The 18973-nt window shown below is 32.4% G+C and overlaps 3 protein-coding genes across 8 annotated transcripts in view; 2 read left to right on the top strand and 1 right to left on the bottom strand.

Annotated features, from left to right (window-relative positions):
• LOC119683382 (protein germ cell-less-like) overlaps nt 1-5715 on the top strand; it is a 6992-nt gene extending 1277 nt beyond the window's left edge. The window contains exons 5-6 of the mRNA XM_038097042.1: nt 5495-5606; nt 5691-5715. Coding sequence (XP_037952970.1) covers nt 5495-5606; nt 5691-5715 — 137 coding nt within the window. The remainder of the gene's footprint in view (nt 1-5494; nt 5607-5690) is intronic.
• Nucleotides 5716-7911: 2196 nt separating this feature from the next.
• Nucleotides 7912-16689, top strand: LOC119677312 (protein EFR3 homolog cmp44E). 6 transcript variants are annotated; one of them, XM_038088603.1, is made up of 9 exons: nt 7912-8430; nt 12537-12741; nt 12806-12956; nt 13926-14177; nt 14319-14360; nt 14492-14622; nt 14685-15548; nt 15692-16313; nt 16389-16538. In XM_038088603.1, exons 1-9 carry the CDS (start codon nt 8346-8348, stop codon nt 16536-16538), a joined length of 2502 nt encoding a protein of 833 aa, XP_037944531.1. In that variant the 5' UTR covers nt 7912-8345. The 6 variants fall into 6 exon arrangements, with proteins under 6 accessions (XP_037944531.1, XP_037944534.1, XP_037944535.1 ...); XM_038088607.1 differs by lacking the exon at nt 7912-8430 and adding an exon at nt 11643-11683; XM_038088608.1 differs by lacking the exon at nt 7912-8430 and adding an exon at nt 11972-12126.
• Nucleotides 16690-17530: 841 nt separating this feature from the next.
• On the bottom strand, nt 17531-18829 carry LOC119677313. The gene is made up of 4 exons (XM_038088609.1): nt 18398-18829; nt 18211-18339; nt 18040-18150; nt 17531-17979 (listed from the first exon to the last, which is right to left on the bottom strand). The coding sequence occupies exons 1-4, from the start codon at nt 18786-18788 to the stop codon at nt 17699-17701; spliced, it is 912 nt and encodes a 303-aa protein (XP_037944537.1). The 5' UTR covers nt 18789-18829; the 3' UTR covers nt 17531-17698.
• Between the last annotated feature and the right edge of the window lie 144 nt (nt 18830-18973).

Here is an 18973-nt window from a genome sequence, read left to right as displayed (position 1 = left end):
AAATTAATTCGAAAGAAGCAGAAGGTTTATATACGTAGAAGCGTACTAAGCACCATGACAGCTTTAATTTCAAAAATTCATAATAAAAATATAAAATTCATATGTGAAAGTAAACGAAAACATTTGTGACTTAAGCAACTTAAGATTTTTGTTAATATTCTTGCTGAGTTTTCTGCTGATTTTATTTGATTTTATCGAAAATTAATATTCCGCGTTTATACGCAACCAATCAATAAGAGCCGTCAAACATTACATGCTTTTTTGGGAACAGTACTGGGCCGTCACAATACGTAAACAAACTAAAAAAGTATTTAAAAAGGTAATTAAAACATTACATCGAACCAAAATGTCAAAATAGGCGTTACTTCTGGTCATCGTTCGCTTCAACAAAGAAGTACATGCAATTATTTTCAAATTTTGATGCAGAGTTTTTACTTGACCCACCTTGTTTGCTCCTTGTTATTTTCTTATTTTTAAACTGTAATTACCGATTAACCTGATAGCGCTCCAGTTATCACCAGGCGTTACAATGATTTCACGATTTCGGTAGAATAAATAGATACCGTAAAGCTTCAATAAAAATTGAAAGTCAGATGATTTTTTAAGAATTTTTAACCGATTATGAGACGACAACTCTACATTTCTCGATATTTATCAAAGATTTATTGGAATAGTTAAGCAATTAAATTTGTTCCATGAATCATTTCATGCGTAGTAATAAATATTTGAGGCCCCGTTATATTAATAAGATTTTATAATGTAATAATAATCAGTCTCCCAAAGACAGCAGAAGTTCCAGGGAAGAGAAATAATCGATAACTTTTCTTTGGAATATATGGGTTATGGGTGGACCCAGACAACATACCACATCAGCATCTTAAAATAACAATCATTTGTTGATTAAAAATAGACACATTTGGCTATTCTTTATGCCTACCATTTAAGATTTCTATAAAGACTTAGGTCTGAGGAAAACGCCTTGCAATATCAATAGTAGGCAACATTAGCATAGTTAGGCATATTGAATTTCAACAGCTTCGCTGGTTTGACCGCTTTGTCATAGTGGCTGTGAATATATCGGTTAGAAAAGTTTTTGATTCGGTATCGCATAATAGAACACGAAATAGAGTACGCCTGCTTCTTCAAAAAAGTATCCAGTGACAAATGATTTGAGAGCGGAGGCCTCCAGACCTGACCAAAAACAATCTTAGGCTGTAATAGCCAACTAAGTAAGTAAGTAAGCTTTTTGTCATATTCAAGAACGTATTCTTCAAATGTAATATGAAATATCATTTCTACAGCATTTCCGAGGGCTAGGAGTAAATGCCATTTCATAATTTTATCTTATCAATTTTAAAAGGAATGATTATATCAGTACCAAAGTATTGGATTTGGAAACATTTTATTTTCAAAAATAGATAAAATTAAATATTTTAGATTTGATTTTATGTGTGAAGGGTATTGAAACTTCGGTAAAACTATGCAAACTTTTATCTTCCTTCTTACATTTTCTTATAAATAGTAGTGGAAAAAACATTTGTACATTATTGTGTATATTTGAAGTAAAACGTGGGCTTTTCATTCATTTCCACAATTTGCTGCTCCTGGCTTTGGTTGCTCTTGCATATCTCAGTGTTCGATCTTAACGACCGGATTAAGGAGCCGTTGTATTTGCCATTAAGTAAGCAAAATTTGCGCTTTGCCAAAACTTATTAACGCTTACATTTCTGAGTTAGAAACTAGTTTAGATTGTATAAATTAAAATTTAACTACTACAAAATTGAGTCTCACTTTTTCTATATTTCTTGCATTTTTCCCCCTTAAAGAAAAACTATTTTAATAATTACGTAAAATGGCTTTAAAAGGTAAAAGAACTGACAGATCCGAGCTCGAAGCATTGCGTGAATGAGTCACAGTCTGAGTTTTACAAAAATAGGAAAAATAATGCAAAACAGTAATCGGGTAATTCATAAGTCTGGATTAGCGGTCTAACTTGAAATTGGCTTAATTTTGTCTGGATTGACGTAAAATGGGCACAAAGTACTTCGGGGTGATATGAAATATGTACAAACGCTTTGTGCATTAAATAACGCCACTAAAATTGGTTTCCATGGAGTCTTACAACTGTTTTGCTCAGCTGAATAAAGCTGAATAAAAAAATAAATTGTATTCTTAATTTAAGTAATTTCAATAATTGATTGAACGTATTTTTTTTTTTTTGATTTTCCATGTAAATACTTCGACCAGGTACTCATACGACGAATCACGTATTATGTTAAGGAACGCTGTTTGCATGTCAGTTTATTTGACTTATCATTTCAAAGGTGCAGAGTGCAACTGCTCAAATTATTGCCCCAAGTGACAACAGAGCTCGATTCACGCACCCACTACCGCGTTTCCCGTATGCCATTTCATAATGAATTTGCCAAAAACCAAAACCCGAACAAAAATTTAAGCGTTGTACATGCTTTGCATAAACAAACAGAAACTAAAATCGCTAAAATCCAAATTTGTAGCGAAAAAGGCCACTTGATATGCCGAAAATGTTACTTTTCACCCATCGAACTCACACATGAATTCTTAAGCAAACAAACTGCACATAAGTCAGGCCTCATTTGAGCCACTTGAAGGCAAATTCTGAGCGTGATATTGAAATCAAGATTATAATTCTTGTCCGTTTGTGTGTTTTTGATGCACGTAACACTAAGCCCGGCTTGCGCTTACTTTGACCCGAACTCAATGCTAGTAAGCCGCAACCGATAACAGTAGTTTTCGTACGAGCTCAAGTGAGGCAACACCTTGTGGTGTATTCAGAAACTCATCAATCATTGTTAACAGTGAATAAATATTAAAGTCAGATACAATAGAAATTTAATAGCAAAAGCAGCAGCAACAGCAATAACTGTAAAGATAATGCCTCTCTAAAGATTTGGTTTGATATGAAACATAATCGGCATGTGCTAAGGTTAAAGAGTTTGTAATTACAAGCTGAGGTTAGTACTCGAGTGGCAGATTTAAAAAATAATTATTTGTACAATACTTCTCGAAATACAATACAAACATTCATACATTTTACTAAATACCAAACAAACATAAACTAATTATCAATAATTTTTCACTTTAGACGAAGTGTAGTCGGTACAAGAACTCATTTAACAGACTATTATATTTATCTCGGGCAAAACTTATTGAATTTCATTTTATATTTTAAACGTATTTAAACGTATAATAAGCAAACAACTTAGGTTCAGAAGCCCTAAAGAAGCTCATACATTTATTAAATCTTATCTTTTTATAGTTAGTTTTACCCACAAAACTCATCAAATTTTATTCGTCTTCCTCGGAAAGACTAAGAAAGACTAAAGACATTGTCGGGTACATACACACAAGGTCAAAATGCCCGAGAGCGATAATTACAGAAAACACGATTTTGGTATAATCCAGTACAACATTCTAGAGGACATAAATAAACAAAAAACAGCCACAATTCTTAAACTAACGGTCGAGGTTAAAATCGTCTGTTAACTGGACAGAGAATCTAGAAGTCTCATCACAAGTCTAATTGTCATTGTCAATTGTATACTCATACGAAGCAAAGCAAAGCAAAGAATTTGAATAGATATTTCTGTGATATCCCTGTGTCTCATAAAACTGCAGATATCAGCATCTTTGAAGGTGGTTGCTTTGGAGGTTATTACTATAACTGTACATGTACAGTTAAATATCTACAAATTGATTTGAATTTGGATTCATTAAAACCAGGAAACTTGTCAGCATTTCTTTTGTTAAAAATAAATGAGCTGAAATCCCTATCGTCCCTTATATCGGCTCTAGATTTCTCAATTTGTTTATATTTGATATTTCAGACACAGTTGACAAATGAATTCCTACTATATCTACACCTATCCTGCTAAGAAAATGTTGGTTTAAGTGAAATCTTAATTACATTCAATAGGTATGTAATCATGTTTATCCACAAACAACGCACAACTAATTGCTCTAATATTGTCTAATTAGTATTTTTATAATGTGTTAGAATATCACAATTTGGAAGTAAAGTGTATGTTGACCACGTTCGCTATACACAATAAACTGAATTCTAAGCCTCAGACAACCATGATCAAAGAATTAAGATATAAAGTGAAAATTAAAAATATTTTTAATTGTTTTAGGCTTTCATTTCTGTTTTAAAGGAAATAAGTTACAAATTATAACACTTGCTGCAGGGTAGTTATGATTTTGAATTTCATAAATCACTCCTTCGCCATTACAGGTTGATAATTCAGGCTTAAAGTCTTGAGCCAGACAGTTGCAAGATAAGATAGAACTTACAAAATGAGATAAAACTCATTCCTGTTTTTACACACCTCGACTTAATCTCGTTTCTTCCCTCTGAATATGCGCCTCTCTATCTTCCTCATCTCTCAATATTGTGCGCGCATGGTTCGCGTAGCTGACCTGACAGCAGGGTCCTTTTATAGACCGCGTTCTTTGCAGCAATAGTTTAGTATCACTCCTCCTCTTGGAAAGCGGGAACTAACAAAAACGGACTATAAAGCTAAAATTATAAAAATAAAAAAAAAAATAAACTATAAAAGAGAAAAAATAAATCCAGCTGTGCTTGCAGGACATATAGGTCTTTGGACTTATTCCCCCTTGCAATAAATTAATAAATCAATATTAAATATATTTTTTGGAAATCATTAATCAAATTTGGCCATCCAATGATTTCACTAAAACAAAGCTTTTAAACCTGAATACAGAAGTTTTTTCTACAAAATAAAAGCACAGCTCTTACCATTAACCCTCATTTTATTATTCTTAAAACATCAGATTTCTAAAATCAATACACATTTAATTAAATAATTAAAAATAGAATCTGAAATATTAACTATTTTCCTTTCATTAATAAAAAGATTGAAATTGATTGTAAATTTTTTGTAGTCGATCATAGGAGGATGAAGTTTTTGCTTGAATAATTTATGCAATAAAATCGCGCATTTTCATGTTTTATTGAATGTTCGTTGCAGAATTTTATTGTTTAATAACTTTTTATATGAAACACAATAATTGCATCATTTTCCATAAATTATGCACCGCTGCATAAAGCAGTTTAGTGCAAATTGCATTTACTTTCATTTGCAATAGGAATTTCACTTTCTGACTTACTGAAGCGAGAAACTGAGCTATTGTAGCGCACGATAATTTAAATATTTATTAACTATTTATTAGGGTATCTCGCACTGGGCTCTCCTTCGTATATTGGCAATAAAATTAACATGAATTATTATTTCAGACAAGTATTTAGAAATCTCACTTGCAAAGGCCTATATAAAAATTTCATAAGAAAATATTACCAACTTATGAAAGGCGCAAATACGTTACAAAAAAAATTTTTTTTCCGAATACCTAACATGAATTTTTAAAATAATATATTTAAATCAAAAATAATTTCGTTTTAGAAATATCATTGGATAACATGCAATTCGTTTAGAAAATATGACAGTTAAAGAATCGATTGACACATCAAAAGAAACACCAGAACAACAGGGTGTACGCATTGAGACAAACCGTGTTTGCCAAATACTTTGTCAAGAAATTCTCATGTATTTTGATATCATTTGTAACACCATTAAAGAAGTTTATATATATGTTTCGAATGCAGTTTAATATTTATTTCAATTATGCAGTTATGTTACAGCTGCACATCTATAAAACGTCTAGATGAGATCTATAAAAGTTATTAATAGAATTATGGTCGATTTTAACTTTTCTATGTAGAACAATTTAAATCAAAAAAGAAAAGAGTAAGGACTATTTTTCCTGATGCATGTTTCAAGCATATAATCTTTGTCAAAAATTAAAACTAATTCCAAGTACAGACTTAGACTGGAGTATCACAAGACTGAGTTACAAGTCCAAGTGATACTCGTATGATAGATAGAATAATAATTTGGACAGTAGATGGAATAATTAAAAAAGGAAAAAAATAAAAAAAAATTGTTTATCATTTCTAATGCAGTTGAACGATTATACGAACATTCACACTTTTCATGAAAAGGTGCACATTTAGGGGAGTCGGGACTAAGAAATAGATCCCTGCGACAATATAATCTACAGAGTCGTTTCTGGAATATGCACTTCTTGACTCTTTGTAATTCTTTCAAATACATTTAGAAAAATATTCTCTGGTTTACACAGAGCGAAGCGGAAAGGTACTACCATATTACTATGATACTTGACATTATCCTCACATTAACAGTACTTTTCCTTGGCGTCTGAAATTTATGATTTTCCCTAGTATTTTAACTTTTATGAGTTTTCTGTCGTCGACAGAAATTGGCACGTTTTGCGTATAAAAGTTGTAAAATATTCTTCGCAATTTTATAGCAGATTAAACAAAGTATCAAACAGCGTTTCCCAAACGAAACTTATTCACATCTCAGTATATTACGGACATATTATTGTACATAAAAAGTAAGTGTAAAAGAGGATTTAGATATTCTGATAAATCGAAAAATAAAAATTTGAATTATACGAGTTGAATTGTAGTTTCTATATTAGGCATATCACTTCTTCGAATAAATATTCCGAAAAGTAGACTGTGCTGGAATTGTCACAATAAAAAAGGTATAGAATTAATTAATCAAGTAAATTCAATATTTTTAAGACCGTTTCTTCAATGAACTGACAGAGATAACGAAAGTTCTTAGTTCCAGCTGTTCTTACTTTTATTTGGGAGAGTTAATGATATAACAAGAATAATATACGGAGACAATAACGGTTAGTATGACTTGCTTTTTCCATGCAATTTTAGGACATCACAATAGGCAATAGATGTCTTGGAGTGGTACTACAGGTAAATTCATCAGGGTGTTCCCTGTATATACATATAGTCATTTATAGTCATATATATAGATCGTATATAGTGCTAAAAATATTATATATTTGAATATTTATTTTTTGAAGTACAATATACAAGCTTTAAAAATATAGTTAATAAATGTTCTGAATTTTAATAAAAAAACTTTATTGATTGCAATTTAAGAATCGCTGGAAAATGAAACTTATAATAACAATGTATCAGTGGAAGCACAAGTGGCAATCAAATCAAAGCAACAAGATGATGAGTAAGATATTCTAACAAGTAGGCAAAAAAAGCTTAAAGGATAACAAGGGTGCTTATATCAAAAAGCACAACAACAAACATATTTAGCCAACTAAACGCACTCATGGGGAGTTTTAAGGGGTCTTGTGATATATAAGAATGGACGACCTTACACTGATTTTTGAACCCGCTCAGTTTACAACGAAAATAAAATTGAATGGAAGGCATGAAATCAGCTTTATAGAGCTTTATGGTTGGTCGGTTTCTGAATGAATTGTGTGAAAGCTTTTCTAACGGTTTAATTGTTCAATAGCTTTTCGAAATGAAGCCTCAAAAATTCCTCGCAGCTTTGCCCAATAATGTATGTACTAAGAATTTTCAGTTGTTTTTAGTTGGTGTTTGAGTTGAAAACTCAGCCCGCAAGGATATTTCTAGCGTTTTTTTTCGTACATTTTTAATAATTAAAACAAATTTGCAAAAACTATAATTTGTTATGTTTATTACGATTACGATTGCTTATGAATGAAACTTATTAATAATTTATTAATAATCTGTAAAGAATAAATGAAAATGAAATTGATGTGAAAATCTTCCATAGAAGTCTTTGACGAAAGTGATTGCAAGTGGAGCAAAGACTTCAGAGTGACACATTCATTTAATTTTTAAGTATTTTGTTTCTCTTAAAATAATTTATTATAAATAAATTGCAAGTAAAAAAAAACTATTTTGTTTAAAATAAAAAGCCTCACATAAAGGTCAAATTATCGACTTTAAATACTGGAACGTTTTTTGCGTGTGCAAATGCATAAATAACACAAATAAAAATAAAAGCTCGACAACGGCGATGCTATTTTAAGTTCGCACCTACAGCGGAGGGTGTGCGGAGTGGCGGGCTACAACAGTTACACACTTTCAGAAATCAGAAATCAGCTGAGTAGATAACTTGTAAAGCTGCTGATTTTGAGTCTGCAATCCTCCCTCCCCTGCGCCCACTACCATTCCACAAATTAAATCACCAATTGTTTGCTTCCCTGCAAAACGAAGCAAGTGGAAGAAGAAAGAGAAAGTAAAATATATAGAAAACTGCGTAAACGAGTTCAAGGTTGAAATTGCACATTTCAAAAGAGCGGGAAAGCGGACGGAAACGGATATCTAAACACCGCAACTAAACTGAAAAGCTGACAAACTGACAAACTGACAAACTGGCACCATTCGAAATCAACGCAAACGTAAGAGAATGGCTTTGATTCGTTGCTGCTTTGAGCCAGTGGAGCTACCGGAATTCTTTGATACGTTCATACAAAAGTGCACGGATCCGACATGTAAGTTTAAAGCCAAAAATAACAGAAAAATAAATGCATAAATTACCGAATTTCTCTAAGTGCCATGACAATTTTATTTCGCTTTTCTCTTACAAAATTTCGTACAATTTTCCACTCAAATTACCATAAAATTGCCATAACCGCCATGGACTTTTATGGAATATTTTTCTGCCCGAAGCGCCTTCAAGTAGTAAAACGTTGGGGTACAAAAAATAAAAGACCAGAAGGTGCAAACTAATTTCAGGCATTAAACTGCAATTTGTGCATTTTGCTGTAAATAAAAAATATATTAAATAAAAACATTTAAAAGGTCAAATGTTATGAAAATATAAGAATTAAATAGGTTTATGGGTTTATAGGTTGAGGTGGAAATATGCACTGGATTACAAAACACAATTGTAGAAATTTAAAGCTGACGTCATATTTATCTTTAAATCATAAATCGATTTAATCAAAATTTGCATTGGAACTGTTTCATGTTACCAAGAACTTCCTGATAATCCTTACATAAATGATTGTAAATGACTTGGATCATTATCCTGTTGGTATAGTTTTCTGTATTCTTAATGCCTTGCATCACAGAATTGAATGATCTTTTATTAAGTATTGTACATATATGTATGAGTAAGATTAGCCTCATAGAAGTACATATATGTAACCGGCATCGACTTTATAGGCAGATTCTGTTGTATCAGTTAACCAATAATTGTTCGTTTAAACCATGCAAGTGGCAAAAAGCATGGAGCTACACACTAATGAAAAATATAGTGTTACGAAGTGATGTCACATGGGCTCCAAGCATTTCCATCTACATAATTGTTCCAGCGCAGGTTAGTTCCTACCACATTTTTGCCTAATAATAAATTGGTTTCCCGATCTAGCATTTTTTTTACTCAAGTAAACTAAGAACACTAAATCAGAGTTTACTGAACCTTTATTTTGTTTATATATCTGCTTCTAGGTCATAGCACACAGATCATAATTGTAGCGTAATTGTAACCTCCATACCTCACATATGGAGACAAAAATTGTCTATTAAAGTTTTCTATCGAACTTAGCCATGAACTTAGCTATCATCATTATGAAAATACTACCTCAATTGCGGGGTCGATGCTAATTATTAGAATTACTTCTTATAGTGCACATTTCTGTAGGTATACTTCATTTAACTTGTGATATACACATGATGAGGAGATTTTTTTAATAATAAATTCATTATTCCTATGAAAAAAATCTTATAGAAAATATATTAAGACTTGGTGATGTCATTTATTTTCTAAAGATTGTGAATTTCAAGATTTAAAATTGCGTGTAAAATGTAGGTGTTTCAATTATACTACATCAGCAAAACTTTGGAAGGGACTAAATTAGCTGAAACATACTTCTCCGCGTCCTTACAGTAACCATCCTGCAATGCAACTTATTTACATATCCTTTTGCAGTACATATTAGTCATTAAAGCTACTCAGCTGTACTCTGCAATTTCATATCGATTTGTACTCCGTTGAACTTAAAAACTGCATTAAAAATGTAATCACATGCAAGTTTGCATTTCCGCATCCTTCGTAAAGGAGCACTTACTTGCAAAAGGTTTAAAACGTACAAATCCAATAGATTTCTTAAAAGCAACCTGCAGTGTAAACAGTGTATAAGAAAAAAGAAAGCTTTTATTTATTTCATTCAAATATACCAGAAAAAATGGCAGCCCTATATTTAAAGTTCAGTAAAATGTAAAAAATTTAATTATGGAGTTGTTAATAACAAATTATTAAAAAACAGAATATTACGAGGACTCCGTTATGTTGATTTCTTAGTGTATCCAAGATGATTACCTAATAATTGCGGTACAGCAATGCCATTCAAGCCCAGTTCATCAACGATAATTTCCTGCAAACTCGGATGTTATCGACAGACCGTATTGTCAGATCTACAAGGATTTCGACAGCCGTCGTCTGAAAGCTAGAACGAGTTTTAGCAGTCTTATGCGAATTTGCAGATGCAGGAGCTTAACATAAGATACTACACTTCTCATCTTTAATTCTTGCGTCAAATCTGTACTGCTACACGGAACCGAAATATGGCACTTAACATTGGCAACAGTTCATAAACTACAATGTTTTGTTAATAAGTGTCTCGAGTCTATCTTGCAGAGTTGATAACCGAAAGTTACCTTGAAAGAGAGGCTGTGGCGTGCTACTGCATAGAAACCAATTGTACAGTAAATACGATTTAGACGCTTAACTCATACACTGCGAAAAAACACAAACGATGTAACACATGCCGTTCTATGGTGGAACTCTCAAGACATAAAGTCGCAAAGTAGACCACGCAATACTTGTCTCAGAACCATAGAACGCAAAACGACCAGTTTCTGTTTTGACTGGTTGCTGCGGAACTACAAATGAAATTTCACAATATTAAATCAGCTGGCAATTAATTCGCTAAGCGAACTTTTGTTAGTCCCACCGTAAATTATGACAACTTTAAAGGGGAACACCTACAGGCTTTCATTGCTCACTTTATTAAAGCTAATAAACTAAATGACATTAAATACTAAATGTAGTATAATTACATATTACATAAAGTTAAATAAAACAGGTGCAGCTCGTTTTACTCAAACTTTTTTAAAAGTGTGAAACGAGTACAGTGAGTAATTTTGTACTTTTAAATACAAATCCATTAGAAAAAGCGTCCTGCTAAAGAAAGAGATCAAATGTCCTTAATTCATTTGCTTAAGGTTTAATTGACCAATTAGTCCATTAATTGCGGCTATTTAACAGTTTTTTATGAAATATTGATTTTGATTCAAGTAATATCATTAAGAAATCAATTGACTTAATAATAATTACGGAACCAAAGAGTAATTTAGAAGAAAAAGAAATATTCTAATTTTTGTTGTAATTAATCTAAGCTGGAATAATTAGATCAACAGTTTTTATTAAAAAGTAATGTTAGACAAGTTGTAAAATATGAAATTAGTAATATATTGAGGTGGGTATTATGGGACAGATCATCCTTGACCATATATTAAATAATAGAAAAATTTAGGAAACTGCAAAAACACCGCCAAAGAAATATGTTCTAGTAAATGTAAATCTAACTTTCATTAGTTTGCTTTTTAAATTCTCTCTAAACATTTTTGTTTTGTTTTGGTTTTGAAATCAAAATCAAATATTTTAAATTTTCCAAAATTAAAACAAAAATTGATATACGTTACATTTATAAATGTTGCTTTTAAAATTAGCATTTTTTGGTAAGTAAGATGAATACTAATATTTTATATTCATTAAAAACTAAATCATAACTTATATATAGAATAAAGCACATAATGGTACATATTAAGTCATCTGTAAAAAAAATGCTTGCAAAATAAAAAATTATTTTTTTGTACTTATTCATGCATATTTAATTGCAAAAATATATATAAATTTAGTTTTTCATGAATTAACCCTTCTGAGAAATTAAAATGAAATCACAATGTCTAAACGAACTTGGCAGCACTAAAATCGAATGTCAATTGGTTGGCAACACTACGTCGCACCTACTCCGCTGTTAAATGTCAGATTTGTTTTCGCTAATTTAATGGTGCTGATATAAAGATTTCATAAAGTATACAATATTGCTTTTAATGTAAAAATATTTTTATAGTTGTTTAAAATAAGTTGACAGGAGTGCAAAAATTGGCAGCAATGATGGGTAAACTTAAATATTATGCTCTATTAGTATAAAATAATTACGTTCAGCCTTGCTGAAGCGGGGCAAGTGTGTGCAGGTGAAGCATTTAATTGCTGAAAAAAGTTTTTAATCACATAAAGTAACTCGTAATAAACGCGCTCACATACACAATGAAATAACGTGCAGATAAGATAACAACTATAAACATTCCACAACAATTTCGCATATCCCAAATGATTACGAGCCATTGCAAGTGTTTTTCGTCGTCGTTTGTTGTCAGTTGAGATACGCGTTTTAGGGCAATTAGTTCTAAGGCAGTTGTCATGAAGGCGGCATGTTTAGCTATCGCTGCATGCGGCTACTGCTGCCAAACGCTTCATCTAACCGAAGTACAAATTTTTTAAAGCAATGTGCCTGCTTTCTCTCCTTAGGTTGCTGCGGGTGTTGTTCTGCACTGCGTCCGCGCTATAAGCGCCTGGTTGACAACATATTCCCAATAAATCCCGAAGATGGACTTGTCAAATCGAATATGGAAAAGCTTACGTTTTACTCGCTTAGCTCACCAGATAAACTGGATCGAATTGGCGAGTATTTGTACCAGAAAGCAACAAAGGATATCAATCGCAAACGTTACAAGTAAGCGTATGAGTCAGCCTATGCGTGTCTGCGTATAATTATGAATTTTTCTTGTAAATTTCAGGTTTGTAGAGATTGCAATGGAAGCGATGGACTTACTGCTGCAGGCGTGCCATGCACAAACCTTAAACTTATTTGTTGAATCATTTTTACGCATGGTGCAAAAATTGCTGGAGGACTCAAATCCTAATTTACAGATAATGGCCACTAACTCGGTATGTATAACATACAGTCACTGCTTAAGATGTCGAGCATATTTGGTGCTATAAGTTCAAACGTACTGTAGTTTTTTTTTTAGTGGAATCTTAAAATCCCTTTCATTTCAGAAGTGTTCTGAAAATGCGTGACTAACATTTTTATGACCTTACATTTCTTCTTGCTTAGATAGCACATCAGCTAAAGCTTAAATTACTCGTGCTAAATCTGTTCAATTAATTAATTAAGTGTTGACTTCTGGTTTGATTAAAAACATAATTGAATTTAAAATTCTTGTACTTTGTTTAAAGCGCATATTTATAAGTTAGCCGCGTCACTCTACAGTCATCGCTTACTTATTTATCAAATAGTAAATTACGATAAATGAAACTTTGGAATTGCAAATACACACAAGAAATATGTTTTCTATAAGATTGTATAAACCAAACAGTGAACAGTAATTTTTATTATCTTTATGTCAGTTATCAATATAAACAAGTTCACGCTTGTATTTGGGTATGCCAATCACGATATTTTGGATTGCGAGTCTAAACTCTAAAACTCCACTGAAACTTATGAAAATGTGATTATAAATAACACACATTTGCTCATCTGAAAACAATTCTTATGTCAAACTACGTTATAAATTGATTGCAAGCGTTCTCGTTAGCTTAAATGAGGAAATTAGGAACCGAATTAGGGAAAGTACAGATAGCCCACTACGATTTAGAAGCGCTCAGTTCATAATGCATATAATTTTCAAATAAGCAAACATACTGTATCTGATTCGCTTGTATAATTATTCATGACCGTCTTGAATATTCATTTAGTGTGGCAATACAGAATGCAATAAATTGCTTATCACACTTGGTAAGAATCATAAAATGTATAATAAGCTGAGGAAACATCTACAGTATATCGCCTTATCTAAAAAACAACATTGCCGCTGTTGTAAAAATGTATCTAAAATGCTTGGTCGTCCATTTCAGTTTGTTAAATTTGCGAATATAAATGAGGACACGCCATCCTACCATCGGCGGTATGATTTCTTTGTTTCCAAGTTCTCTTCCATGTGTCACGGCAATCATGATAACGTGGAATTGCGTGATAATATACGTTTGGCTGGCATTAAAGGTCTTCAGGGTGTCATACGTAAAACTGTATCTGATGATTTGGTTGAGAACATTTGGGAAAAACAGCATATGGAAAAAATTGTACCATCTTTACTCTTTAACATGCAGGTATGTGCAAAGAGTTCCCTAAAATACGCACCTCAAATTATATGAAATGCAAATATTTATTTAAAATTGAAACAAAATTTCAAAAATCTTTACAATTTGTGTTAATAATGTAATTGCTGTTTTTATTGTTTCATCAAAAAGTTTTGCGTAAACGTTATGTTTGTGAAGAAGAATTATTTAGCGGTAAATTTATATTTTGTATTTTAATTATTTAGAATTATGCTAATCATGCTTACATTTTTTTATGCATTCTTTATGTGTTTCCATTTTCCTCGTGTGCTTTTTATTTAAAATATTATTATGCATTTTCAAAGTCTGGCGATTTAACACCGGTTGAGGATGCTACAAATGTTACTCCACCGATATTGGCTGAAGAGGTGCTGAGGGAACTTGTGGGACGAGCTTCATATGGACACATACGTAGCGTACTAAAACCATTGCTGACGTAAGTAACTACTAAACATATATATTATAAGATTTCACATTATTTTACTTCACTACTTGCAGTCATATGGATCGTCATGAACTCTGGGTACCAAATACTTTTGCGATACATACTTTCCGTATCGTTATGATATCAATACAACCGCAATACTCATATACAGTCGTTGAAACTTTGATGCAACATTTGGATAATAATTTTAAATCATCACCAAAAACTCGTACTTCCCTGGCTGTAGTACTATCCAAAATTATAGCCATTGCTGCTGGTGAGAGTGTAGGACCATCTGCACTTGATATTATAAACAATTTATTGACCCACCTGCGCACGAGTGTGAGCACTACCACCGAAATCACAGCGGAGGAGTCCCAATATCAGGAAGCACTGATAAATGCGTTAGGTGAATTCGCCAATCATCATCCCGACTATCAGAAAATCGAAATAATGTTGTTTATTATGAATACTGTGCCTGATTTATCAAAGAAAAGTAAAGGTGATCAAATGTTACAGAACATTTTGTTGAAATCTCTACTGAAAGTTGGCACGCAATATAGCACAGTTTCGTTTGAAAAAGCATTCCCTGCATCATTCTTACAACCGCTGCTGAAAATGGCACGAGCACCACATGATCCTACACGTATTATTGTTATGCATATCTTCCAGGCGTTACTTGACAGACACCAAAATGAGAAAGTATTAAGTGTTGTCAGTGTTAAATCATATGCAGCTCTGTCACAAGAACCACCCTCGCGGTCAGACATTATTTTTACCCATAAATATGGTGCAAACATAATGCAAGCATTGATTGATAGTATGGCTCTATCGAATCGAATAGAAGCCTTAACTTCCAGTTATAATACCGCAGCTCTACTGATTGTTGAAATGGCCTGCAGTGAGACCGTGCAAGAATTTTTGCTCTTTATTTTAGGGTAAGTAATCTCTATAAGCAAGTATTTTAAAAAACTATTCTATTAATCAATATTCGAACCTAAATACACCATCAACTCCATATATATAAATATGTAATTCAAATATATTAAATATAATTTTTAAAATAAATTTTTCATAATAGTATTCAACAAATATCCACTACGTCGGAAGATATAGATTCAATACACAAATGTAACTTACATTGTACGGCAATTGCGTTGCTCACACTTACTGCGCGTGTAACTGGTATCACAAATTTATTGGAATATGCACAGAAAATTATTGACGCTCGCAAAGAAGAGGCACCTTACCTGCTTCCCCCACTACTGGACCCCAAAAAGGCAAATACAAAAATGAATTTAGCTTTACCACATTTGTCTATCGATAAATTGGCTCTGTCAGAGGCTCTGCAAAATGCTGGAATGGATTTCAATCGCTTGCAGACTGGCGCACCGTATGCTCTCAACCAAACCGATAATCCCGCCCATAGACATTCTTGGGTGGAGTCCGTTAGCAACCAAATGCCTCAGCGCAATAGTTCCGCCGACTTAACAGCCTACAATGCAGATGCGGACAGTATAACTAGTTCTCCGGGTGTCTATAAAAAAGCACTAGCACCAGAATATAATTTCGATGCGATGAAACGTGCATTAGCAGAACCATCTGAAGCGACTAAACGAGAGGAACGCGAAAAACAAAAGCAAATAGTCCGTGCATTTCGTGAAAGCAATTTTGAGGATTTAGTAAGACGCACAGAACCTAAGGTAACTTTAATATTTTATGCATATAGAACCCAATTTTTAATATACACATATATTTTTATTATATACCCATTTTAGCACGACGTCATACAAAATCGCCTAAATGATCTTTTCAATTCACTAACCATCGAGCGGCAAATAAACCAAAACGACATTAAAACCCAAATTCAAGCAGCCTCTGAAAAACCAATTTACGAGACAAATTTCCCGGAATTGTTTTACTATTAAAGACCGAAGTTTAAAGAATTATGAATGATTTTCATATAAAGTATATAGCAGCATAGTCTTAGGTTATCAAAGGATTAATGCATAACTTAATTATTTAAAATTTTTAACCCAGGATATTGGCTTAATTTACATATATATTGCTTTTATCTTAAATATATAAAGATAAAATCTTTTTACCCTTCTTAATAAGTTTTCCTTAGTATTATTTATACATAATTAAAATAATATAAACTTTGTTGGTTGTTAGTTATATTAATGTTTATAAAACATTTTCACAATTTGGTTTATGTATTTACAAGAATTTAACCGATAATGTTTATACAATTTGTTAAATCTATGAGAAAAATAAAATATTTAAAACTAATCCTAAAAATAATGTTTTATATAATGATAGGATAAGATATACGGGATACTACCTCCAATTGGAGCAGAGCACTGCGATCATGGCTGATCTTTTGTACTGCTAAATGACCCTAACTGAAGGAAAGACACTCTTAGTTTCATATAAAACCCAAACTTCCAGATGGTGAGGACATCCTACCATCAGACCGGAATAGGAACTCGAGATCCAGTAATCCTCTCATGACCCATTTCAAACCCGGCAGTCACATAGTATATGATTGGTGATCTCATCTGCCCTCAAGGATAATCAGTCTACATACTGTTTCTTCACCGAGACCTATTCTTATTATTCCGATACTTTGACAAGCAGTTTGACATCTAAACAATGTATATACGCTTGGGTTGAATATAAATATTTTTGCAATGGGCACAAATCTTTTAAAATAACTATACATTATTAATAAGTAATACTTAAACGACGATCATAATCCATGCTTTTGAGTATTGCTCAATTTTGCAGTACAACACATGATAAACAATATACGTCCAGAGTTAGCTTATCCAGACAATTTATACTGCAACTTACTCATCAACAGGTTTGTTAAAAGGCTACATTTTAAAATGGATGGTGATATACTAAGTATGCATTATAGTATTTTTATATGGATGCATAATTATTTTTTTGAAACAAAGTATATAACAAGTAAATTTAGATATTAAAAAGTTGGGAAATAGTCCACCAAAATACTAATTCTAGCTTCCAAATAAATTCGACATTCAAAATTGGAATTTACGCTCTCACAGCCCTAGTGGATAACCTAACATTTCTTTTTCTTTTGATTAATAGCTTTGTTCATGATTTTCCTCTTGGAACCTTGAACTTTTTTCATAGCCTTACATTCTTTATTTACCAAATCACGGTCAGATTCGTCAGGTGCTTTCTTAACCATGCAATTTATTTCTCCTTCTCCGAATCGGTACCCGTATCCACCGGCACGGGCGGCATTTCTAATGTATGACTGAAGTGCGCGCTTTGAGAGTTTTTGACGTTTACAAGAAGGTTTTACCCTTTTTCCGCAACGAGCACGTTTTGGTTTACCTATTAAATACAAGAGTCATTCTTAAAATGTATGAATGATTCCAGGTACATTAGGCTTACGCTTCTTCTTTTTATTGCAACGATCTAAAACTGTGTCATCTGGGGTCCAAATTTTATTGTTTGCACAATGAGAGCGTGGATTACTTGCATTTCTTCTTCCACATGCTTTTGCTAATCAATGAAATGTCATTAGCATATATAAAATTAATTTAAAAAAATCGATAAGCTAACATTTTTTATTGTGCCTGCACCGTGCAATGTGCTTTGCTTTTCTGGACCTAACCGTATCAGTCTGCTTTAAAAATGTGCTACGACTAGACAGTTGCAACACCGAAGAGACTCTTGAACTTTTTACAAATACTGCGAAATATATTCAATATTATAACATTCCACTTCAGAAATTTAATGTGAAACTCACATGTCTCCTTCATAGGATAACGTCTTATCTTTTTAAAGCATTTTGGACATCTCCTGTAATGCTTACTGCAGATGTAAGTAATGGATTTGGAAGAATTATAATTTGCCTCAAGTAGTCGTCGGCGCTTCCCAAAATGACCAAATTCAGAGGATATTTCTCCATTGCTATTTCCACTATAACACGCATCTCTGATTACAGCTACGTTAAGTTTTGACTGACCTGCAGTCCTTTCATCAATTTCAACCTTTTTGATTGGCTGTTGAACTTCGTTTGCGATTTTTACCTGTGCCAAATAGTCTAACCAAGATACACGTTTTTCTTTAAGAATGCCTAATATATCTTCACAATTCTTCAATTTTCCGAACATATCTTTAATAATTTTATCCTCCATAACGTAAAAATTTAAAACCACACTTTTAACTGTACCGAAATAATATTTCAACCTAAAATTTATTTTAACGCACATGGAAAAATATTAAAATTTAAATATTTTGAAAGCTTACTAGGTGTTTAAATTTAAAAAAAGTACAGTACCATACTGTTTCAATACAATTATCGAACCTTATTTGCACAATT

This window comes from Teleopsis dalmanni, chromosome 2 (assembly GCF_002237135.1).
Source record: "Teleopsis dalmanni isolate 2A chromosome 2, ASM223713v2, whole genome shotgun sequence".
Classification (NCBI taxonomy): Eukaryota; Metazoa; Arthropoda; class Insecta; order Diptera; family Diopsidae; genus Teleopsis; species Teleopsis dalmanni.
This window is presented reverse-complemented; position numbering and strand designations above follow the sequence as displayed.